Here is a 26,122-nt window from a genome sequence, read left to right as displayed (position 1 = left end):
AGTTATTCTAGGCAAGACAATTTCTACCTCATGATATTTCTGGTTTTATTTAAACCTCTCTACTCCATGTCGAACGCACACAGTTTTTGGTGTCAGTTTTGCTCACAAGTGCACTGGTCTCATAAATATGTACCGTATTTTTCGCCCTATAGGATGCACTTTTTCCCCTCCAAAAATGAAGGGGAAATGTGTGTGCGTCCTATGGGGCGAATGCAGGCTTTCGCTGAAGCCTGGAGAGCGAGAGGGGTCAGTGCCCAGGCTTCAGGAGAGCCGCAGCGCCAGCCCCACAAGGTCGAGGGAAAGTGGGGAGGTGCAGTGCGTCTTCCCGCTGTCCCCGGACCTGGTCTGCAGGCGGGCGGCGGGGTGAAGAGCGCTTCTCCCCGCTGCCAGCCCCACAAGCGCCTGGGGGGGGGAATATTTTTTTTCTTTATTTCCCCCCAAAAAATCTTGGTGCGTCCTATGGGCCGGTGCGTCCTATGGGGCGAAAAATACGGTATACTGTATTCCCCTGGCAGAGATGCAATTTCCAGGGTGGTATAACACTCGGAATTGTAGCTTTCTGAGGGGAATAGGTGCTCTCCTACCAACTCTTAGCAACTTTAACAAACTACAGTTCCCAGGAATCTCTGGGGGGAGCCATGACTGTTTAAAGTGGTATGGTAGTGCTTTAAAAATATAGTGTGGATGATGCCACTTAGAATGTACTTTCCTGCTGCACAGCACAAGCTACTCCTGTGGTCTCTGTACCTTCCTCCACCTCCCTCTTTTAACTTGCAGGTTGTTTATTTATTTTTATTGTTTTTAATCATTTAGCGGAGCACTCAGTAATGGCAACCTCCCAACTGCAGGGAGAACCTGTGCAGTCACTGTTGCCATTTCATAATGCTACTTGGGAGACCATCTCTCTCTTTCTTTGTGCCTTAAAAAAGAAAAAAATAGATTTTCAGTCCAACATTCACCAACTTGCAGCTAGCACAGTCCAAAACCAACAGGGGGGCACCAGGTTGGCAAATGCCATTTCCACTGTATGAAAGGCCATTTGATTGCATTTTGTGATTTAATGCAAACTTCCCCGAGTGCTTTTCTTGAGCCAGAGGGGACCCAAGCTTAATAAATAAACAAGCAAATCAATAAATACAAATGGCGACACTGATATTGCTACTATTGCCAGCCTGGGGTTTGCCACTACCATTTTGGAATACAGGCCAAAGACCGTAAAGAACAAAGGCCAGCCAAATCCCTTCTCCAGTTTCATTGCAGAGGAGATTGTGGTAGGAAAAGGGCCTGGATAAGACAATCTTCATGACAGCTTCTCCCTCTCAGCCTTTTGTATCCTAAAACAGGGCTGGCTTTTTGGCAGAATATGTATTCCCAAAGGTGCAAAGAATTCTTCCATGTACAACCCCATTTTTGTATGTTGCTGAATCAGTTGCCTTAGCTCGCAGGAGAAAAACAAAACTATTTTTCCTTATCCTAAATAACCAGCAGCAGGTTAGAAGATATACTAGATTTAAGTATGGGGAGGTGAAATACACCCAATTTGTATTATTTACTCTGGAAGCAGTTTGCTGACCTTTACCAACAATAATACTTTTTTCCCCCCACCGCCGTGGTAACAGTCAGTTGCAAGAGGCAACAAGGAATCCAGAAGGAAGACCGGCCAATTCCTGGCAGCTGATTATGGCCATTACGAAGTCATTACATTTTCCAGAGCTACATGAGACAGAGTGAATTCCCAGATCTAGGCAAAGCAATTTTTCCAGATTGTACTACTGGAGGAAAGGGTCTTGGCCTGACCTGTATTCACTTAAATTCAATTTTTAAAAATTGCAATATAACAACAATATAATCATTTAAATACTCCCTACCACAGTGGACAGAATTTTTTCCGGTATTACTGGAGCTGTATGTGCCCTGTGCTTAAAATATTCTGTGCCCAGTATTTATAATTCAGCAGCCTCTATAAATGCTGTGCACCGGCAGAATGCGCACAGTGGATTCTGATTCAGGAAGCTGCAAGAAGCTAGGAAGAGACCTGAATTCCACCTCCCTTCCTGAAATTGTGTGTAGCTACACCTCCCAGCTTCTGAGATTTCGCAATGAATTGTCTACATGCTTCCAAGGATATATCTACAGCACAAGTGCCAGAAACCTGCTCCCCCAACACAGCAAATGCAAGCAGATTCTTCAGGAAGCCGAAAGCTCGACCCAATTCCAATTTCTGTGCTATGGTGAAATCTTACCTGCATCATAACCAAACAGCAGTAAAAACAAAAGTAAATAGATAGCATGAAAAAGATGAAGTCCCATATCTGGGGTGTGCAGCAAACTGGACAATATTACCTATATACATCGTAGTGATTGTGGGTCAAATTCCCAGCTACGAAAAAGCAAATCCGTTAAGAAAAGGAGGAAGAAAAACACACCCTGTATTGCATTGAACATTGATAATGTTTGTACAATGATTTTACGGCTTCATTGCTGTGCAAGAGTATCATTCTTTAAAATGTACAAAACCAGAAATCTCTGCCAAGAAATAGTCTAATATTGCTCTTCAATATTCTTCCGCCGATGCTTAAGACTTGAAGCAAACTTCGGTGAACTGCAGCTTTCAGGAGCCCGCAAATGGCTGTAAAATGTTTCGATTCAAGTAAGTCCTTGGAAGTATTAACATGGGCTCCCTTTTGCAGTTTTTTAAAGGTGCAATGTATACGTACTCAGATATATTCCCCATGTACAGACAAGGTGTGCTGGGAAGGTTTTTGTTGTCAAAGGGGAAGAAAATGGTTAACTTCGTATATGCCATATACAGTACCCATTTCCACTTTTTACGCACGTTGTATTAACTTCGTAAAGAAAGTTAGGTTCTAACACTGATTATAAATTATGTGGTTGAGGCCTGTGTCTTCCTGTTGCATTAAAGGAAGCACTGGCTTTCATTTTGTTGCTGTTGTTGTCAAAATAAATGTCAGGTCTATGTTTACAAAGTGCAAGCTCAATCACTTGAAGAAGTGTCATACTAAAAAATAATAATTTTAGAAAGTTACAATGGCACCATCCCATTTACCAGCTGGACCTTCATTTCTTGAAGGCTGTTCAATATCTTCTTCTGGTGCCCAGCAAGTGTGACTCCAAGACTCCTCAAATCCCTGCATGAAGAAAGCAGACATTGATTCCAAAGGGTAGATTCAGCAGGAAGGTGGCTGCTCTTGACAATTAGTAAAGGGTAAAGGGACCCCTGAAGACAGAAGTGCCTGGCGTGCTCTGGTCCATGGGGTCACGAAGAGTTGGACACGACTAAATGACTAAACAACAACAACAAAGGGACCCCTGACCATTAGGTCCAGCCGTGACCAACTCGGGTTGCGGCGCTCATCTCGCTTTATTGGCTGAGGGAGCCGGCGTACATCTTCCAGGTCATGTGGCCAGCATGACTAAGCCGCTTCTGGCGAACCAGAGCAGCGCATGGAGATGCCATTTACCTTCCCGCCAGAGCGGTATCTATTTATCTACTTGCACTTTGACATGCTTTTGAACTGCTAGGTTGGCAGGAGCTGGGACCGAGCAACGGGAGCTCACCCCGTCACAGGGATTCGAACCACCGACCTTCTGATCAGCAAGTCCTAGGCTCTGTGGTTTAACCCACAGCGCCACCCATGTCCCGCTCTTGACAATTACCCATATATATCTTCATTGTCTACATCCACTTGCTTTTAAGCCATACCATTTAAAGTGTTTCACATTAAATCCAAGGATTATTTGGAGTGAAAATCCTCCTCTTCCCTTCCAACAGAAAAGTCCAGCGTAGCTGAGGACAAGGCTTCCTGCTCTTATTATAGGCTATATTACACCATTAATAGGATCAAATGGCAAAGTTTTCATATAGCCCATTGGGTGATGGTGCCTGGGGATAAAAGGAACAAGCTTTCTCCATTTATCATGTTGGAGAAGATCTGTTCTGAAATGCCTCCTTTACGGACTACCCTCTGTCCCCTGCTAGGTAGAGTTTTGTGGGTATATATTCAAGCACAATGGCAGAGTCCAGGGAAAGCTTTGCCACTCGATTCTGCTAATTGTATAAATTAGTCTTGTTTGTTTCTTTCAAGCGGTAGGAAGCTTTTTGAGCATGGCTTTCTCGGCCTGCTCCCCTCATGAACGGGGAACAGAGTGACTGAGTTGTGTATGAAACTATGGCACAAAGCCACTTCCGACCTCAGGAGGAGGTGGTTCTGCAGAACTCAGGGGAATCCTCTGCCACGTCATCCCCCTGGCCAGCCAATCGGCTGGCTCAGGGGGTGTGGCTTGCCACATTTACGGCAAGCGCGGCAGAGGAGCGTCCTCTTTGGCCGCCGCTCAGCTTAGGGAATTTCTCACCCACCAACCCTTCAAGGTTCCTCCTTTGACCTTGCTATGGACTTCGATTGGTCGCCATTAAGAGGCCTGGTAGGAATTTTTCCACTTGGCAAATTGGTACCAGCCATTTGGTTTTTTTGCCTACCTCATAGCAAATCATCACGACTTCCTTGGTTTGGCAGTTAGGCATTGGTAGGGGTATTGTTATATAGAAGAATGGGGGAGAAGAGTGCCATCACCTCCCCTGGTTAGTGAAGGGTAGTCCAGTAAAGGATTGGGGGGGGCATGGCCCCGTCCGAAGTCTATGGAGGCCAGGGCCCAAGGCACGCCCCCGAGCAGTGACCCCGGGGGAGTGCCTAGTTGATGTGCATCAGCAGGGCTCCCCCTGCTGGTGTTAATCCTTCCCGGCCTTCAGGCAGACAGACTGAAGCCGGAGAGTCAATTAGGACCAATGCCTAAGCCAATACTGCTCATCACCTGCAACCAATATAGTTGTGGCCAATTTTAGCCCATTAACCTAAATAATGGTGTCTTGTGTCTTTATTTCTACTGGTGGGAGGCGGGAACTCGCCACGCAAGTAAGAGGAGCAATGTACACAGGGGGGTTACCCGGTTCACCTTTTCCTGTTGTTGCGAAAGGCAAGGACTGGAGCACTGAATTCAGTAGGTGGTCTCTGTCTGCTCCATCCCAGGTCAACTGCTGCAGGAAGACGGCCACACACCTATGCTTCTGTGTCAGAAGGAGGGTGATAATGTACCCAGGCACCATTCCTAGCTAATCTTAGAGACTTGTGAATGGGGTTGCAGCATCTGTTGGAATATGCCACTTTTGTTAGCTTTGGGGGAGTAAGACTGGAAGTGCATTCCACCATAAGGCATTTTAAAGTGTCCTCTTTTTTTCTTTTTCGTTTTTGGAAACGCACACTTTCCCTCAAAGATCAATTCCCTTTCCCCAGCCACTTCATTATTTTGCTTTTCGGAGCCTGAACATAGGAAACTACCACAGTTCAGGTCAGACAGCTTATCTATCTCACAAGGATTGGCTGTGACTTTCCACAGCCTCAGGTTCCTGAAAAACTGGCTTCACATTTTCCATGGTCAGGCTATCCCAAGAGCCTTCAAGGATACAAATGTGTAACTGAATCAGTGACACAAAACTACACCAGGAGGACTATTTCAGGTCTTCCAAGAAGACTCGTGCTGCATCCTTTGAAATGGCAGAAAGTTAAATAATAGATAAAATTGTAATATAATCAGGCTGCTTCTGAACTTTGTTTGCATTATAAGCATACGATGTGCTGAATACTTTTAACACTCTTACAAGGAATCTTATCTCAGGCAAAATACTCCATATCAAAATCTCATTGTCTGACTTCTAAGAACATGTCTGCCTGGGGAAAGCACTTTCTTTGGATTTCGTAGAGTTTCCGGTTTTGCACAAGCCTCAGGTACAGAGAGTTCTATACAAGAAGGCGCAGTGAAGCATCAGGAAATACAGTGGTGCCCCGCAAGACGAACGCCTCGCAAGACGAAAAACCCGCTAGACGAAAGGGTTTTCTGTTTTGGAGGCACTTCGCAAAACGAATTTCCCTATGGGGTTGCTTCGCAAGACGAAAAAAATCTTGCATCCCCCCGCGGGTTTTTTTCGCTTTTTTCGCCCTTTTCTTAAGCCGCTAAGACGCTTATCAGCTGTTCCGCTGATAAGCCGCTTAACAGCTGATCGCTGGAAGCCGCTTGACAGCTGTAGCGCTAATCCGCTAAGCTGTCAATGGGCTTGCTTCGCAAGACGAAAAACCCGCTAGACGAAGAGAATCGCGGAACGAATTCTTTTCGTCTAGCGAGGCACCACTGTAACACCAGCCTATGAATGCTGGGGTTTTATAGTAACATTAACTACTAACTTTTAATGACTCTGATCATTCTCATTTCGGTTTCTACTGAGTTCTGAAAATGGCTCAGCCAATAATACTTTAGCGAAGCTGGGTGTGTGTTACAGCTGAAAATTGGGCGATTGTTCTGGCAACTCCGCACCAGACTGGATTCCCCAGTGCCCAAATTCTTAGAAAATGATAACTGTACATGGGCTGGGCAAGTGACTACGGCCACATTAAACTTTGCCCTCTCAACAGAAGGTAATTTAGAACCATCTGCTCTTAAGGACTTCTTTGGGGGGAGTCGTCCCACGAGTGCTATATGGTACAGAAGGGTGGAAGTAGGCAAATGCTAAACTGGAAACTACGGTACCAAAAATTTGTAATTTTTAGGTTGCATTAAAAACCTACCTCGTGGCACTCCTGTTGCTATGATGAGAATGGAGCCTGGGGTTTCTTCAATATTGCCCCAGTTTCATATTTTCTTGCTTCAAGTACAAAGTTACATCATATACCAGATAACAACGTTGCCCAAAAATGTGTTTCCTCTTCCCTCTTTTTTTTTTTTTTAGCAAACTTCTAATGGATCTGTATAAAATTGGGCTAAGAAACATGAAGCTCTTCTAAGTATGAATTGTTTCCTCATGTTCTTAAAGTTATTACTCCTACAGCTTAAAAATAGAGGAGCTTCTTGTTAATTAAATGTTACCTTCAAACTATGCAATTCTCACCATATTACTACTCAGTTAGAACAGATTATTGTCTTCAAGTCTTCTTCTTTTTAATTATCTGTTGGTGCAATGATGAAAGCACTTATTGCTTTGAGGTTTCAAACAATACCCACAACATGTTTAGAGAAGATATACACTGGAATATGTATATTTCTGTATTTGGGTGCAAGAGAGGAAGAAGATATTGTCCAAATGTCCAATTTCTTTAGAGCTGATTAAAAAATATATTACCAAGACCGGTTTGCTATTTCACATATTAAGTTTCTGTGTTTGCTCTAGTGGCACAATGGGTTGGATAAAACATGGCCATGCAACATGGGGTCCAATGTGCTAAAGAAGTCCCATAATAAGGTGAGGGGAAAGGAAGGCAGCAGAATGTTCCAGGACAACATCAGACCTTCCCCTCTGCCTTGTGTTATGTTCCACCCCACTGTGTGGTACAAAGTGAGCAAGCAGTGATCTACCCATGTGCCTTTAAAAACTTAAAAAAAAAAAGTGTAATGAAATAATCCAAAGACTTAAATTAGAAAAAGTAGGAGCTAGTGTACTTTCTGCTGCCTTCTTGGATAAAAGGAATGTTAAAGTATCCTGCAACTAGACTGGACCAGACTCGAGCATTTATTGTAATATAAACAGCTAGGCCTTATTTATTTAGCCATTAAAGGTTGCATGCAAAAGAGGAGAGAGATAGAACCCTGTGTTCTTGCTTTAAAGCAGCATTGGGGAGGAACGATTTGAAGTAGAAAACAGAACTCGTAAGTTATCTCAATGATCCTTATCATATTGTAGGTGTGGGGGTAAGTGGTGGTCGAGTAGCTTGCTTAAGGCCATCCATCCAGCAAATACATAGCAGAAATAAAATTTGAACCTATCACTCTCAAGGAAACCAACAAAATTCCATAGAAATCCATGGGATGTACTCTCAGGTGTGCATAGAAAAGCACCAACATCGTACCTCAGCTGATTTTAAAGTATGTCTTTCCCACTCACCCTTCATCAAGGCTAAACTTTACAAGCTAAGGCAAGCTACTGGTTTCAAGACCTGAGAGGAGCAGCCTTCCACCCCCAGGAAAGGGCTAGCTGTACGTGCATTTAGCAGCTATGGAGCCATGTTTCGCTGGCTGTTTCCCCAGCAATTCAACTTGTCTGGTTTCCATAACTGATAACGGCACAAACAACGTAACAGGCTGTATGTAACTATATAAATTCCTTTTAAATGTGATTCAACATATCATATCAAAATATATGGTTCTATAGACCAATTTATCATATAAACGAAACATATGGCACATGCAGAAAATAAGACAAGGATTCCATGTTCCATGTCTCTGATATACAAGAATATGGTATGTAAATTTATTGTTTAGTATGTGTGTTCCGTTACAGTGGTACCTCGGGTTACATACTCTTCAGGTTACAGATGCTTCAGGTTACAGACTCCGCTAACCCAGAAATAGTACTTCAGGTTAAGTGCTTTGCTTCAAGATGAGAACAGAAATCGTGCTCTGGCGGCGCGGTAGCAGCAGGAGGCCCCATTAGCTAAAGTGGTGCTTCAGGTTAAGAACAGTTTCAAGTTAAGAACGGACCTCCAGAATGAATTAAGTACTTAACCTGAGGTACCACTGTACTTGGTTTTGTATAATATTACATCATATTATGTTCGTTTATATAATCCAGCGTATGCACGGCTGACGAAGCCTGGCTGGGCGAAGCAAGGAATTATCCTGGAATCCTTGTCATATTTTCTGTATGTGCCATTCTTCCAAGTTTTTCGTCTGATACCTGCATACAAGGAACTCTAGAACTCTTAAAAACGTCTTCACATGGAACACTACAAGATTGATATAAGAATTCCACACCGTGGATACTACCAATATAAGAACTGAATAGATTGTATTTCCTGATCTATCTGCTGGACGTACATGTTTCGTTTATATGATAAATTGGTTTATAGAACCATATATTTTGATATGATATGTTGAATCACATTTTAAAAGAATTTATATAGTTACATACAGCCTGTTACGTTGTTTGTGTTGTTATCAGTTTTGTATTTACGTGACAAAGGTTTTGGTAGTGCTTTGAATGCGGTTTCCATAACTAGCAATTGACATGACGCTCAAGTTAGAAAAATGGAATATGGGGAGCCCTAACCCTGGAAGGGCAACTCCCTCAAATCACCAGGTTGACCACAGAGTGAGGAATAGTTTTGAGGCTCACCCATCCTTAAGAATTCTTTGCATAACGTTTTCATCCGCTCTTGTTATTTATCCCCTTCCGGGCAGCAGCATGGCATCATAATTCTTGATAATAATTACCATGTTACAGAATGAAGAGTGAGGAATAAAAAGCAAGAGTCGGTGAATTCTTGACGTAGATCTCTCTTTTTTTCCCCATTGAGTGAGGGATTTTATTTTATTTTATAAATAAACATTTATTTTAAAAGAAAGAAAAACAATTACAATGTAACACAACAGACACACATATTGTTACAGATATTCAGAGCTGTCCACCGGATGACAAGCAACAAGGTGTCCTGAGATTCAGTGAGTACGTTATCTTTCAAAAGGGAGATGTGAAGAAGTCCACCTTTTTGTTGTTAGCCATTTAAGTTCAGTCAGGTATACGACTAAAAGTGGCCAGTCTCATGATCTAGCTATTCTTGAGGGTTGTTCAGGCCAAGTTATCCTTGCTGAGTAAGGGAAGAGTTCCAAAGATACTCAAAGCCACCAGAGATTGTCCACATGTTTAGAAAGCAGTTGTTCTCTCTGCTGTGGTAACAGTCTGGTAATCCAGGTGGAAAACAGGACATATCCATCTCCTCCGCTAGGATTAGAACTACATGGCAAAATGCTGGAACATATTGAAGATCAGGCCTTTGCGGATGAGGCCTGAACAGAGCACAGGACTTGGGGCAATAGCCACAGGAGCCCATTATAACTGTGATTATTTCAATTTGCTACTGTTTGAAAGGCAGTATTTGTTGAGAGCATGCATTTGACAGGGCCTTGCTGGCAGGTGGGATTCTGACTGGACTACTGCAAGGAATCTACCAAGATTTTCAAATTGTTTCAGGTGACTCAGGTTTTGAGCTGACAGCTAAGACATCTCCAAAAGGCTCAGTTTCCTTAATGGCACAAACCAAGGCCCCCTGAAGGCGTCTTAAGTTGGACACTCACCCTGAGAGGCACCCCAAACCACCAGACACTTCAAAATCTTGGTGTGGATGGCATAATATTATACTGGCTCACTCACTTTTCTAGCGCATGAAAGACACATAGATTTGCCTTTCGCAGAGACTGATTTTGTTATTTGTAGGACCAGCCTCCTCTTCTAGGTTCTTTTCCAACCTGTTTCTTAAGCAGGCTGAAATGTCATGATATGAGATTAGGGAATCAGGAGTACTGGCACATTAATTTTAAACAAGGGTTTAACAGGGGAGTTTGAAAATTCAGTTCAATTCTGGTTCTCATCTTGATCCCCCCAAGTCCCAGCTCTGGAACAGAACAAAACAGTTGTCCCCACCGAACAACACATTCAAACCCAACATGTTTTCCATAGTTTTGTTTTTCCTCTTCCAAACAAGCTGTTAACCATAGTCTGTGGTTTTCCGGAAAATTCTGAAGGTCCTTCATGGTTTTAGAGGCATATGAACAGATGAGGGGGCTCTCCTTTTCCCAACAACTGTGTTCTCAGGCCAAGTGATATGAATTGTGAGGGCTTCAAAGGAATGAAGGTGATTTATACCAGTGGAGTTTCTGGCCCAGTGTTCTTAACTGTGTGGCCTTTTTCCTAGAGCTGCCATCAAACAAAATTCAAAGTGAATTTGGGAGGGCTTTCTCAGTATATGAAGAATCTGAGGAATTCTGAGGGAGGCTAAGGGTTTCAATAAAGTGGTGGTCCTTTTCATGTAGTACCCCACAACCCCACTCTTTCCACTTTGAAACTGCAACTTCTTCTGGCATAGGTCAGCTATGTCAAATGAAGCAATAGCTAATTTACTTTGATCCCCCCCCCAGGTGTGAAAATGTGTGCTTTAGGGCATTATAGGCATGCCCTAAAAATCACATACTGTCCAGGGATTTCATTTCTCAGCCACCTGCAATTTTTGTCGAAAGCAGATCATCTGGTCAAATGCAGTAATAGAAAAACACATACACACTGTCTAGCAATTCTACCTTTCACATGAAAAGATCTACAACTGCGTGCACTCAGACCCAGTTTATAAATTATATACAAACTGGGACAAATAAAGATGCCTGAGTGATCTGTGGCTCTTGCTTTTATGTTTGAATTGGGCCTTGCAGATCTTCCCAATAATAAAACCCAAATGGTGCTTTTAAAACTCAGGTTCAAAATTTATAGTTGGGTGTTCCCCCATGAACTGAGTGAGCCAAATGGGAAAGTACTGGTGTAGACATGGTTGCCTTAAGTTAAATAGACAAATTGGAATACCTAACTGAAGTCAAGGAAGTATAAATTTAGGCTTTTATGTTCATGTGTTTTGGTAGTGATGTGCTTCTATTCTTTTCTTTTTTTAAGTAAATAAATATGTTGACTGATTTTGTGGAGGCTGTAGTTTAATTTTGGTGTTTTTATATATGTAAAATAATTATTAATATAACAGGATTAATTATTTTGTACGGATAAAAGTACCAAAATTAAACGACGAGCTGGACAAAATCAGTCAGCGTTAAGGAAAAAGAACAGAAGCACATCAATGGCAAGATGTACAAACAACTCTCAAAAGAATTGGGCTCAAATGGTGAAATAAATATTCCAACACATGAACTGTGCATTTAAATAGCTGGGCTTCCCTGTGATAAAAATGAAACTTTACCTAAAGTTGCCTGTGAGACTAACGCACATGAAACACATTCACCATTTATGAATGTTGTCATGTGTGAATCTTACCATTTAAATCCAAAGGCTATTAATTCCTGAGTACAAAAATGTATAATGTAAACTGGTTCTAAGATCCTGTACTCCAGAGGTCATCTAAGGTAAATAGATCAGACCAAGACTGAGTCCCGCATCATATATTGAAGGCAACAAATGTGTCAGAAGGAGAACTAAGAGCCACACGTCTTTTTATCTCCATACATGTGTGCTTTGGCTCTCAAGGTTCTCTGGATTTCCTCATGCTGACAAAAATAAATGCCAGAGAAGCAGCTAAATTTGCCTAGTTCAAAATTTCCCCTGAAATGAACATGGCCCAGTTCAGTATAGGAACTTGGCTGATAGTTGAGGAGCTGTCAGAAGGTCAGTGCCACACCTACCAGGAAGTTCTCTTGGACAAGTCCAGCTGGGACAAGAGTACAATTACACCCTCTTCATCTTCTGAGAGAAAGGCTATGTCTGACACTGGCTGAAGCCTGGTTAAACATGGAGGAGAATGTGATGGCAGAGTACGGTACCAGTTTAGGCTGCAGGACTGTGTGTGTGTGACTTTCATGAACTTCTTACAAGTACAGAACTAGACTGGTACGAAGGTGGTTGGGAAAGCTTTCCACCACAATGTGGGTGGTTTCTACCTCCTTCTGCCGCCCATGTGAGAACCAGAACTTCCAAGGAATTTGGCCTGGTTCCATGACCTCGGTTCTTACAGCTTAATAGACAGGCTGCTGTCTAAAGCCCCTTGTTTCAGATGGAAAAGCAAAAATTGGATTCCTTATAGTCTGTCCATGAACAGTGTTTACATTATTTCACCCGGTGCTATACCTGCTGCACTGGCTCCTGGTGGAGTACAGGATCAGGTTTAAGGTGCTGGTTTTAACCTTTAAAGCCCTATATGGCCTAGGACCCTCGTACCTACAGGACCGCCTCTCCTGGTATGTCCCACGGAGGACCTTATGGTCTTCAAATAAAAAAATCTTGGAGGTCCTGGGCCACAGGAAGGTTAGGCTGGCCTCAACCAGAGCCAGGGCTTTTTCAGCCGTGGCCCCAATCCGGTGGAACACTCTGTCACAAGAGACTAGGGCCCTGCTGAACTTGATATCTTTCATCTTTCCACAGGGCCTGCAAGACAGAGCTGTTCCACCAGACCTTTGGCTGAGGCACAGTCTGACCCCCTCCTTTTGTAATCCTCACAGAACTCTATCCCAGTGGTTGCCATTAATTTGACTCTGAATTGATTTTAGAACTAATTGATTTTTAGAATGTACCGTATTTTTCGCCCTATAGGACACACTTTTCCCCCTCCAAAAATGAAGGGGAAATGTGTGTGCATCCTATGGGGCGAATGCAGGCTTTCGCTGAAGCCTGGAGAGCAAGAGGAGTCGGTGCGCACCGACCCCTTTCGCTCTCCAGGCTTCAGGAAGCTATCCGCAAGCCTTGGGAGCCTGCTAGAGTTCCCGCCGGGCTCCCACGGCTTGCGGAGAGCTGCCTCTATCCCCGAAGCCCAGGCGCGCTGAGCAGTCGTGCCCGTGCCTCGGGTAGATCTCCGCAAGCCGTGGGAGGGCTCCCACGGCTTGCGGAGAGCAGCATGTTCTGGGGGCTGGGCAAGTTCGGGCTTCCCCTGACTCAGCCCCGTGCCTGGGGGGGGGGAAATAATTTTTTTTTCTTTATTCCCCCCCAAAAAACTAGGTGTGCCCTATGGGCCGGTGTGCCCTATGGGGCGATAAATACGGTATTTCAATTAAATGATTATGATTTTATGTAAACTGTGTTATTTTTACTGTTGTTAGCCGCTCTGAGCCCAGCTTCAGCTAGGGAGGGTGGGATATAAATAAAATTTTATTATTATTTATTATTAATATGAGCTGAGTAGACAAGAAGAAGGTAGAAAAGCGGGGGGGGGGTTGTTGAGGGAGAGAGAGGATGAGGGGAAAACTGGTGTGGTACTAGAGTACCTGAGGTTGAGAACTCATAATAAATCCACCACAAATGCTGGTGGCAGAAGTGTAATGAAGAGGGGAGGAATACTGGCATCTTCATCCTGCAACTATTTAGATCTAGTTCAGATGGTATCTTTGGCAGCATGGTTGCTGCTGCTAGGAATTATAGGAATTACCGGTAGCTATACACTGGTGTGTTTAGCCACTTCCATGAGGTCTTTCGGCCAGTTTTAATCAGGCCAGTTGATTAAAGGTGAACCTCAATAACAATATAATTCTCCCCTTAGGGCCTATCTATACTATAAACATCACTTTGGTGTTTCTTCTCAAAGGAATTGTAGTTTTTTGTTTAAAAAAAACAACAGCACCCTGCCAAAGATCCCATGTCCCTTAAAGAGAACTTCAGTTCCCTAGGGAGAGAGGATGACTATAAAACTTGTTTATCGGTTGAATCCAGACTAAGCTAATCGCAGTAAGTTCACCTTCAAATCAATGGGACCTAACTAATGTCATGACTAACTTGTCTAAGGCAGCACTGTTCAACTCACTTGCCTTGGATTCCACCCTGTGCCCCTGGTGTAAATGAACCTTTAGTAACTGACAGTTTGGATCATGCAGTCCTTATTCTAGAGAATAAACTGCAGCATAATTATTGTTACAGATTCTGAAACCAGTTGGACTACATTCTGAGTTAGGGACTTAAGATCTGGGTTGGTGAGGGTTAAACCTCCCTGAAAACACAGAGAATCCTGCTTCATTCTTGAAACAGACACATTCCAAGATGAATTAAGCTTTGGCAAATGTAGATTGACTTTTTAAAAAATAGCTCTTGATAGATATGAATGGGCTGTAGCTGATAACATTGTGTTTTGTGTTTGTTTGCACACAATGAAAAATTAAGATTTTGAAAGCACCTCTGGGAGGTGGCTTATGATTCTATAGGCTGCATTTCAGGATTTCGGTATCTTGTGTCACTTCTGTGTCACCCGAGGTGAAGCATAGCATCAAAGTGTCAGAACTGTAATAAACGCTAAAGTCAAATACAAGCACAATTACATGTACATGTTATTTAAGAGAAATGCAAAAAGCATTTGCTAGACCATTTAAAAGTGCTTGATATTCCATAGGATTAGATCCGACCGAGCAAAGTAGTACATTCATAAATACAGCACACACCTGACCCAAATTACAAATTGCCTGCTCCGAATGGCAGAGATTTTCCAAATACCTGCATGGAGTCATCCACCCATGACACAAAAGAGACAGTATTAGGTTACTCCAAATGAACAAGTATGATGTAAGAATTTAGAACACACAACATCGTTTGCATTTTCCCTTTAACCCTTTAAGGTCAAACTACAGAAGGGAGATCTAAACTTTTCTTTCTTTCTTGAATTTCTGTCACAGGAATTGGAAATCAACCATAAATTCCCAGCCATGCCATATGATATGAGAGCTGATCATGCGGGCCATTGGAACTGCGGCCTAAGGAGGATCTGAGAGTTCCCGGTAAATTGAATGTAATTGAGAAACAGAAATACTGAGCAAAATAAATCCACTTTCATACACAACTTTAAGTGTCCGTGTCTAATGTTCAGTCAAGGCCCCTTTGCATTTTGTCACAATTCAAAATAGCGAAGTCAGGCCCCAACGTCTGTTAAGCAATTGTATGGTTCACATGTCACACTAAGCTTAAAAAATGGCTTAGCCAAAACACAAGGGTTCCTGAAGAAGAGATTGCATCCACTTTGATCTTGTCTGGTTATTTCGCTGCTATGCTGAGCTAAATCAAAGGTTAGCCTGGTGTGTGAACTAAACCCAGCCTCTTGGCTTAGCTCTCCTGGACAAACCATGAGCCCTAAACCATAGGACAAACCTGAGTTACAGCTTGTGGTTAATTTGAAGAAAATTAAACCAGCAGGCAAGGCTTGGATGACATGCCAAGCCAGGCCAAGTCTAGTCTGATGCAGCAAAACAACTGGGATGACTGTCCTCTCCTGAAGCTTGTGCACTCACATGTTTATGTTATACCATGGTTTGGCTTAGTATGATGTGCAAACCTGGCCAATATTGGCATCTGCTCATTAGTTGTGAACAGAAAACCATCCCAATCATTGAGAATCAGAGTCTTGTGAGCTCTGCTGGAGAGAGGAATTGATTCATTCTGCCGGAGTGGATCCTTGAATCTCAGATGGCTTCCATATTTCTCTCTACAGTCACCCCCCCAACTTCCCCCATCTGATACAGATGCAAGGAAACTGAAGTGTTTTAGCACAGCCAGGGAACTGTGATAGACTCCCTATATGATAGGAAGGAAGGAAGGAAGGAAGGAAGGAAGGAAGGAAGGAAGGAAGGAAGGAAGGAAGGAAGGAAGGTGGTCTTTGTACTTTAACCTTCCCTCTGTTACTGTAGAGAAGTGTTCTGGTGGAAGGCAATCTGAAAAATAATTCACACCTTTGTCTGTATCTAAGACTATCATGGGTATCTACTAGCAGGGATTGTTTTTGCTTTAAGGAGAGTGGTTTTTTATTATTATTATTAAAAAAGAGGGGTATTGTGCAACATTAACATTTTTAAAAAGTAAACCCCAAATTGGTGAAATTTTTAAGTATTTTCTGAAAAATATGGAGCCTGGAGAAACTGTATGAAAGGGATGAGTTTGGAAATTTTCCTCAGGCCGCAGAGAGGAAAATCAATTTATTATTTTTTCCTAAAAAGCAGATCAATAAGGTATGCTCCCCATGCATTTCAGACTCTTGAGATGTAGGTAAGGGTGGTTTAAAAACAAGTTTTGAAAATCACTCGCGGGATTACATCTCTGCTGGTGCACTCCTTAACACTTTGCCCTTGCATCTCAGAGGTGGACCTGACATCTCCAGTAAGTCCCCTGGCTGTGCTAGACTCTCCAGCATCTGACAGTCTCAGATACAGGCATGGTATGTTCTTTTGCTTTCTGCTTTCCTCTAATGGGATTCCTTCTCTGCAGAAACTTCCCCTAAAGGCGTCACTTCTCTGCTTTCGTGGGGAAGAATTAAAAGAAGTTCTCCTCCTCTCACTTCCCCAAAGGCTTGCATGTGCCAAGATCTCCAAGGATACTAAGAACATCTTTCCTCCCTTGAAATGGAGGCATCCCTATATTTTTGGACTGCAGGAGAACTTCTCAGAAAGAAAGGAAGCTGCTCTGGAATGGTTTCCATCACCACAAGAAGCCGTGGCTCTGGGCCAGATTACATTGGGGGTGGATTCCCTCTCCCTCCCGCCATTGCACCCACAGGTATTCAAAGGTGTTTGTGGAATCAAGACTTCCTGGCTTGCAAAGAAGATTACGGTCTTCAAAACTCCCATAGTTTCGTTAACTGCGGCGCACTCGGCAAGAGTGCCTTTGTCACATGAGAAACAAGTCAAGTCATGTGCCAAAATTGGGATGCTGTTGCTACGTCCAAACTCATGTGCTACTTTATTAGAGCTGCTTTGCCAACAGCTGACGGTAACCATAAGGCCAGCTATCTCATTGGTCTGTTATCATTTATATAGGATATGAATGCTGAAACTTCCTTGGAATCGGATGGGTGTTAAAAGAAAAACAAAGAAAAACCCTTAAATGCTTCCAGTCTTCACTTTCTATCTTTACTCTCTAACTGGCTTCAAACCAACAGGCTTCTCCCTTATTTCAATGAAAAGGATCAGGAAATCTACTCACTCCAAGGTCACCTGAGCCACAGCGTCCATTGAACTGTATCCATTTTCCATGAAAATCTCTGTATACCGTCCCATTTTGATGGCTTCCAGCCATTCCCCTACAGATCTGTAGACACCATTTCCCAGCGGGCTGTGTTCACCTAATAAATTTGAAACTCTAAAAAAGAAACCAAGATACAGATTAAGACAAACCTAAAAAAAACCAAAAAAACTCATTTGGGTGTTATGCTTCCGGTATTGTTTTGCATGGAGTTAACAGCAACAATTACAGCAGTACCTCTGGTTGCGTATCCTTCAGGATGCGAATGCGGCAAACCCGGAAGTATTTTTTTGGGTTTTGCCTCAGAAGTGGTCCCTCTGGTTGCGGAAACCTTGGGATCTGACCAGAGCTCTGGAATGGATCCCGTCCGCAACCGGAGGTACCACTATAATAAGAAAGTATGACCCAGCTTTTACACATGTTAACATCAGAAGAGCACTGTAGGGTTCACAATTTACCCAAATATTCTGCAGGTTCACTTTTCAGCTTGGAAATAGTGGTTTCGGGAGGCTGAAACTCCCCACGCCCCACCTCCACAACTCTTAATACCCTTTTTATTGGTTCTTTGCCAATGGCAGTATGTCCTGTTTATGGGAAGATGTCCCATGGACTCCCATCCCCTACAGAAGCCTCATTTACCAGGGTTCTGAGACTGCATCTTCCAGGTTCTGGCAAGATTTTGAAGGGCTCTCATGAGACTTTGTGGAGTTTTCCAAGACCTTGCTGGAACCCGGAACTTGCTGCCGCCACTTCCCCTCATTTCTCTGGGGCACCCCTTGAATTCTGCTGCCTGAAGCGGCTACCTCATAGTTGGGCCAGCCCTGTTCTTTGCTTTTGTTTGTAGCCCCTTATTCCCCCTTGTTGATGCTTCTCCTCCGTTTCATCCCTCCTCAAGTAGTCCAATCCAATTAGGGATCACAACAGATGAGATAATCCTAGAAAACCGTGGAAGAAGTAGGACACAGCATGACTTTTGGGGTTGGTATCTGTACCTGCTTGATGCATTCACCAACGTTTTCAAGCTGCTAGGGTTCCGGATGAGCTTGTCCAACATGCATACAATTTCATCAAACTTGGGCCTACTGTTCCTTTCCTTCTGCCAGCAATCCAGCATAAGTTGATAAAGAGCAGCTGGGCAGTCCATGGGACTTGGCAGGCGATACCCTTCTTCGACAGCTTTAATCACCTAAGGGAGGTCAACACAGATTCCAGAACATCCTTCCTCAATGCTCATTGTTTTAACCAGGATGGCAAACAAGGTCTTTGGGGGGAAAGCACTGAAATGTTTTCTGAGTATTTCACAGGTCTGAAAACTGTAAATTTGGAAAATAATTGTGGTAGTTGGGGAAGGTTCTCATACTAGCAATGGCAGACTGATCAACAGAAAAGCTTTCGTCACATTGTGAATATTGTAATGGAGTTAAGCACGATTTACCTGTCCCCCTTTAAAACATTTTAAAAGGTTTTGGTTTAGAATTCTGTAAGAAGGGAGAAGACAAGTATGTTACTAGAAGGGTAGCCCTTTTTAAAAGTTAAGACAATTTGGCAACCAGAATAAAAGCATGAATGATCTCAGAGTGAGTTTGGCGTGGATGCAAAATTGTATATGTCTTGTTTGTATTATGTTTCAGGCTATGTGTAACATTCCATATTATGAGATTTCCTACTCCAGTCATATTTTACAATGGGTCTATGGGCATATCAGTAAAATACGATCTATTAGTAAAAAGATTATTTGGGTTATCTTCACATGTGCCATTCTGTGCTTCTTGGAGGAAGGATGGGATAAAAATGTGAAACATAATGTAGCAAGAGTGTTGCATTTCCTTGACCTTGGATTGGGGAACCCCGAAAAGCCAGCAACAAGACCAGCAGGAATTAGTTTTGACCACAACAAGGACTGCCAAATAGCAAACAATCTGCCTCTGATGACCACACAATGACAATGTCTCTGTGGCATAATATCTCTGCGACAAAATATAGTCTGTCAAATCCAGATGGTCTTGCTGAGCACACCAGTGCCCTCTGACTACGTGCCAAGAAAGGATCATAATGGCTTCTGAGATGTATAAAACAAGTGCTGGGTTCTTGGTAAGTAGTCCTAGTCCTCAATCACTTTTAGATGTCTTTTCACATTTAATCACTGTGTACAGAAGCAGTCTTCTTCCCTACTGGAAGAATTATAAACACATAGCATTTATGGAATTCATTATGTCAAGATGTATCAATAGCCCCAAGATGTATCGATAGCCCCTAGTTTAGGGTCCAACTACACATGGGGTGTTAGGGAATGGTAGTGCCTCTCGTGTGGGACCCGCCGTGCTCCATCTGGGGCACAATGCCCAGCTTTGATCCCCACCCTGCACTCAGTTCTCACCTGTGGCTCCTAGAAGCATGCGACAGCCACTACAAAACCTTTCCTGAGCCCTTTCAGTAAAGCAGGATGTAAACCACAGCACGTACAAGTCCCATCAGTCAAAGTCCTGAGCAAGGTCTTCCTCCCTTTCCCTGGTACGTCCCCTAAATTTGGCTCATGGGGGTGTGTTGGGAGAACCCCCAGAATGGCAACCAGAGGGAGGAGAAGAGGGAATGTTCCATCTGGCACAACTTACACTACTAAGTTATGTTCAACACAGAACGATGTTGAATTCTTCTGAGAAGGGGAAGGATCCTTCCGGATGGAGGTTTTCTATTTTGCTCTGGCCATTCACTTATTGAAATCAAGTTGTTGGCAACAGATTTTTGAGTTTATCAGATTTCCCATGGAAATAGTAGATCCAGATTAAATGTGAAGAAGCACATTGGCTGGTGTTTTGACACTGATGAAATTGTGTGGATACCAGGAAGAACTTGCACGCGCTGAGCCCACAGTAAACACTCATCTGGAAGAACCTGAACAGTGAAGCGGGGTGGGAGGAAAGATCACACCTGGAACACTGTGTCCAGTTCTGGGCACCACAACTTAAGAAGGGTATCAGCAAGCTGGAACATGTGCAGGGGAGAGTGGCCAAGGTGAACAAGGGCCTGGAAATCAAGCCTTATGAAGAACGGTTGAGGGAGCTGGAAAGGAAATATGACAGCCACCTTGAAATATCTGAAGGGATGTAACATGGAAAATGGAACAAGGCTGTTTTCTCCTGCTCTGGAGGATAGGACCTGAACTAATGACTTCAAGTTACAAGAAAGGAGATGCCAACTAAACATCAGGAAGAACTTTCTGACCAAACAAACAAAAAATTCCTTCCAGGAGCACCTTAGAGACCAACTGAGTTTGTTATTGGTATGAGCTTTCGTGTGCACGCACACTTCTTCAGATTCACTGAAACAGAAGTCACCAGACCCTTATATATAGCGAGAGGGTGGGGAGGGGTATTACTCAGTAGGGTGGTGGGAATGGGCGATTGGCTGATAGGTGTGGTAAACCTGTTGATGACTGTTAACTGTTAACAACTGCAATTGGTCTTACAGGAAAAAGCAAAGGTTGAGATGGCTAAAAATAGCTTTATCATGTACTGTGTAATGACATAAGAATCCAGTGTCTCTATTCCCTACACCAAAGGATATATGGACATAAATCTGACATCAGGAATCACAAGACAGAGAAACCAGTAGGAGAACACTTCAGTCTCCCAGGAGATTCTATACAAGATCTCAAAGTAGCTGTCTTGTTACAAAAGAATTTCAGAAATAGACTGGAAAGAGAAGTTGCAACTTATTACCAAACTTAAAACCATAGAGAGACCTGGTCTGAATATTGGATTCTTATCTCATTATACATATATATAAGGGTCTGGTGACTTCTGTATCTGAAGAAGTCTGCATGCACACAAAAGCTCATACCAATGACAAACTCGGTCTCTAAGGTGCTACTGAAAGGAATTTTTAAATTTTGTTTCAACTACGGCAGACCAACACGGCTACCTACCTGTAACTAGAACTTTCTGACCCTAAGAGTTGTATGACAGTGGAGCAGACGCCATCGTAAGGTTGTGGACTCTCCTTCGCTGGAGGTTATTAAGCAGAGCTTGGAATCAATCAAATCAAAGGCATTTGTGGCTTTGCCCATGCTTATTTTTCTTTCCATGAATGCCATTACATATTTGTATCTTTCCCTCCCAGGAGCTGAAGGTTGTGTTACCCTCCCCTCCTTTTATCTTTGCAACAGTCCTGTGAGGTGAGCTGGTGTAAATTCACATGCTTTATGTGTTTAAGAAGGAGTTGTTGCCAATAGATTGTGTGTACCAGTTCCAGGGAATACTGTTGACATCCCTGACTACTGAACTTGGATCTCTGCATGGCAATTGTTAATGCGTATTAGAGTTCCCTTCCCATTTGTTAGCATTTATTGAGTCAGTCTCTCTCTCTCTCTCTCTCTCTCTCTCTCTCTCTCTCTCTCTCTCTCTCTCTGTGTGTGTGTGTGTGTGGTACAACCCACACTGCTTGCTATCTGCATTTAATCTCCCTTGCCCAGATTGGGTGTACAAAAGGGGGGATTGAAGCATGTCAAAAAGGGAAAATGCACACTTCCCTAATACTCATTCATGGGCAAAGGGCTGCTCAAACACTACCAAACAGACCACACAGCCTCCTCTCTTTTCCCAGAGGAATCTCACTGGTTAGCAATATGCATGGCCCTCAAGGATTAAGCTGTGCGAGCCTGTCAGTGTTTCTGAATTGAGTAATAAAAATGCATTTATCCCATGACAGCCCTTCATCCTTAAAAAATAATACTGATGGATGCTGAATTAAGGCCTATTCATGGGATGACAATGTTTCTGCCAAGAGAACCTGTTCCGGCTTTGTTGTTTCACTTTGCAATAAAGTGTGTTTGCGCTACTGAAAGAAAGGGCTGGCAATGAAAGGGGCTGCAAAGAGAGACTGGGAGCATTTCCCCAGGTTTTTGTAAAACAGCTGCTGCTTGGCTGGCTAGCCAGGGAGGTGTGAAATCTTCCCTTTGATTTCCATGGCTATGCCTGCCTCCCTGAATACTGGCATCATGTTCCCACTACTCTTACCCAAAAAGGGGGATAGGAGAGCTTCCATAATGCATATCCATGTGTGTGTGTGTGTTTGTGCAACTCAGAACTCAGCCATACTGAACAGTTGAACTTTGGCACAGCAGTACGGGGCAGCTAAGTCTAGCCACCATTTACCGTATTTTCTGCTCCATAAAACACACTTTTTTCTTCCTGAAAAGTAAGGGGAAATGTCTTCTGGAGCGAATGCGTGGTCCCTGGAGCTGAATTGCCCAGGGGCAAAAAGCAGATCATGCTTTTTTTTTAAAAAAAAAAAAAGAGGGAAGTAGGTGTTGAAACAAAGCCGCTTATCGTTCGAGAGAGATAAGGGACGCTAGAGATAAAGGAGGCTGCCTGGGAGGGGGGAGGTAAAGACAGCTAACTTGCAAGGAGAGGAGACAAGAAGACTAAAGCAATAAGGAGAGAAATTAGAAGAAAAGGAGGAGCAAAAAACTGCTCCAGCTAAGGAAAAGACACTAAGGCAAGAAAGAGGGAAGGGGGTGTTGAAAGGAAACAGCTGATCGGTGGGATCGGAAGAGAGATAAGGGACACTAGCGGAGGCTGCCTGGGAGGGGGGAGGTAAAAGCCCATGGATCCTCAGGATTTTTACATTGGGTCACCCCAAATTCACCATCAGATCACATAGCATGTCCATGGCTACAGCCTGCACCAGCAAAATCATGCACCCACTGTTGCGTGGAGCCGCAATGGCGCGAAAAACGTGGTTACAAAGCACGTTTGCATTGGGTCACCCCAAATTCACCATCAGATCACATGTCTGTGGCCACAGCATGAACCACAAAAATCATACATCCACTGTTTCGTTCAGAATATGTTTTTTTCTTGTTTTCCTCCTCTAAAAACTAGGTGTGTCTTATGGTCAGGTGTGTCTTATGGAGCGAAAAATACGGTATATTTCCCACAATTTCTCCAATGTTGTATCAGGTGTAGAGAACCTTTGGCCCTCCAGATGTTCCTGAACTATAGCACCCGTCAATCCTACCAAGCCGGGCCAATGGATGATGGGAGTTGTAGTTCAGTGAACATTTTCCAGGGGCGGATTTAGGGCAGTGAGAGCAGTGCAGTCACACCAGGATTGCAGCTGAGGAGCGCATCTCCCCAAAGCCCCCTAGGACCCTCGTACCTACGGGACCGCCTCTCCCGTTATGCCCCACGGAGAGCCTCAAGGTCCATAAATAGCAACACCCTAGAGGTCCCGGGCCCTAAGGAAGTCAGATTAGCCTCAACCAGAGCCAGGGCCTTTTCATCACTGGCTCCAGTCTGGTGGAACGCTCTGCCTCATTAGACCAGGGCCCTGCAGGATCTGATTTATTTCCACAGGGCCTGTAAGACAGAGTTGTTCCGCCTGGCCTTTGGCTTAGAATCAGTTTGATTCCCTCCCCCTCTTTTTTCTTTTTCCTCCTGTGATGAGGCTGCATTTTAACATTTTAATGTTTCAATATTTTAATGTTGTATTTTAATCTTTTTTTAAAGTTGTATTCATTCAACTTGTTTTTATTATTGCTTGTTAGCCGCCCTGAGCCCGGCCTTGGCTGGGGAGGGCGGGGTATAAATAAAAATTATTATTATTATTATTATTATTATTATTATTATTATTATTAAGCGCTTGTCCCGCTTCAGGAATAATGTGCGAGGGCTCTCACATGGTCCTAGAACCCTCCTTCCTCCTTCTCAAAGCCAGGCAAGCGCTTACCGGGATTTGGGAAGGAGATGGGAGGGCTCTAGGACCCTGCAAGAACCTTGCGCCTCCTTCCCGAAGCCTGACTTAAGCCGGCACCACTGTGGGGAGGGCGTCAAATGGCCTTGACTCTGTGACAAATTCATGGTGCAGATCAGTCTCCTCCAGGTCTTGACTGGGCTTGCAGCCTGGTCTTAGCAGGCAAACAAGTGGGTTAAATTGCATATCACATTCACCGTTCAGAAGTACATGCAGAAATAAAGCATGCACAGAAATCACCTAGAAGCACAAATAGAAACCCATTTCGTGTGCCCATTCAGTTACTGCTTCTCTGCCGACCCTCCTGCCTACTCCTGGATTCAACAGTAACATTTCCAGACCTGCCGCCTGCTTTCAGATACTTATCAGCAACAGCAAAACGTGTTGGGAATCATGAATGCATGCGGTGTCCTGCTTTAGCAGCTAAAGAGCTTTCTGACAGGAAGGGCAACTGAAATACTTACGTCTTGGTTGGTCATCTCCCAGTAAGGTCTCTCCCCATAGGACACCACTTCCCACATCACAATCCCATAGCTCCAGACATCGCTGGCAGAAGTGAATTTGCGGAAGGCGATGGCTTCTGGAGCTGTCCATCGGATTGGGATTTTCCCTCCCTAGGAAGGCAAAAAAAAACAGATTGAGAAAATGCGGCTGTTGGTTTTGTTTTGTTTTCAGAGTGCCAAGGGAGACCATTTTCTGGCTTGAATGGGGTGGGAAAGTGATGTAGAATTGCTAATGTAAATCTGTTTTGAGAGCATGAAAGCCTCTTTCCACATTATCTCAGTCTATATGTGCCTTGCTGGCTGACTACTAATTGCCTGTCCTGAAGGCTTGTTTAAATTTCATTTGAACACCAGGACATGTATAGAATTCACATCTCAATTAGGTCATGGTAGCTAGTGGGGGAGAAATCCAAGCAAGCAAGCAAGCCGTCAGCACAGCGTGGACTCCAGAGAAGCTGACTCCAGGGTACCAGAAACACCACCTGACAATCTTCGGGTCATGGCTGCACATCAAGCAAATCCTGAGGTTTGGGATGTTAATGACAGACTAGCGCTGAATTCAAATTGGTAAGGAAAACGGGAGGGAGGCAAAGGTCAAGCCCAAAATGATCCGTCTACATGTTCGCACTCTGAAACAGACATACTGGTGCTTGATTCAATTACTCCTTGCTAGGCAGCTGGAGTTCTGCTGCAGACTCTGAAATATGTATTGTATGTTAAAAGCGGGAAAATTTAACATGTGATTGTCATCGCTTGATTGTTTGGGGTTTTATTTACTGACATTCAGCAACACGACAACATCAGGCAAAGCATTGTGGCATCATCAAATACAGGCATAGGCAAACTCGGCCCTCCAGATGTTTTGGGACTACAACTCCCATGATCCCTAGCTAAAAGGACCAGTGGTCAGGGATGAGGGGAATTGTAGTCCCTAAACATCTGGAGGGCCGAATTTGCCTATGCCTGATCAAATAGATAGATTGGGTTGCCCCAGCCACTTGGGGCAGCTTCCAACATATATGAAAACGTAACAAAACGTCAAACATTAAAAACTTCCTATACTTCAGACCTTGCCGACAAAGGTCCGTATAGTTAAAGCTATGGTTTTCCCAGTAGTGATGTACGAAAGCGAAAGCTGGACCATAAAGAAGGCTGATCGCCGAAGAATTGATGCTTTTGAATTATGGTGCTGGAGGAGACTCTTGAGAGTCCCATGGACTGCAAGATGATCAAACATGTCCATTCTTAAGGAAATCAGCCCTGAGTGCTCACTGGAAGGACAGATCCTGAAGCTGAGACTCCAATACTCCAAGACTTCCTGGAAAAGACCCTGATG

At 43.6% G+C, this 26,122-nt stretch overlaps 1 protein-coding gene across 9 annotated transcripts in view; it reads right to left on the bottom strand.

Annotated features, from left to right (window-relative positions):
- Positions 1-1,615: 1,615 nt before the first annotated feature.
- Positions 1,616-26,122, bottom strand: part of EPHA5 (EPH receptor A5) — a gene marked incomplete at its 5' end in the record, with an annotated part of 261,432 nt that continues 236,925 nt past the window's right edge. For 7 of the 9 annotated variants that reach the window (XM_081883879.1, XM_081883880.1, XM_081883884.1 and 4 more), the window contains 4 exons: positions 1,616-3,149; positions 17,492-17,647; positions 18,523-18,716; positions 24,748-24,897. In XM_081883879.1, the coding sequence (XP_081740005.1) occupies positions 3,044-3,149; positions 17,492-17,647; positions 18,523-18,716; positions 24,748-24,897 (606 nt within the window). In that variant the 3' untranslated portion in view covers positions 1,616-3,043. Of the gene's footprint in view, positions 3,150-10,293; positions 10,754-14,147; positions 17,648-18,522; positions 18,717-24,747; positions 24,898-26,122 lie in introns of those variants that run through there. The other 2 variants (XM_081883881.1, XM_081883883.1) reach the window with 2 other exon arrangements.

The sequence above is a fragment of the Podarcis melisellensis genome (genome assembly GCF_964234715.1).
Source record: "Podarcis melisellensis genome assembly, chromosome: 13".
NCBI classification, from domain to species: Eukaryota; Metazoa; Chordata; class Lepidosauria; order Squamata; family Lacertidae; genus Podarcis; species Podarcis melisellensis.
Note: the sequence above shows the minus strand (reverse complement) of the source record. Positions and strands in the feature narration are given on the sequence as shown.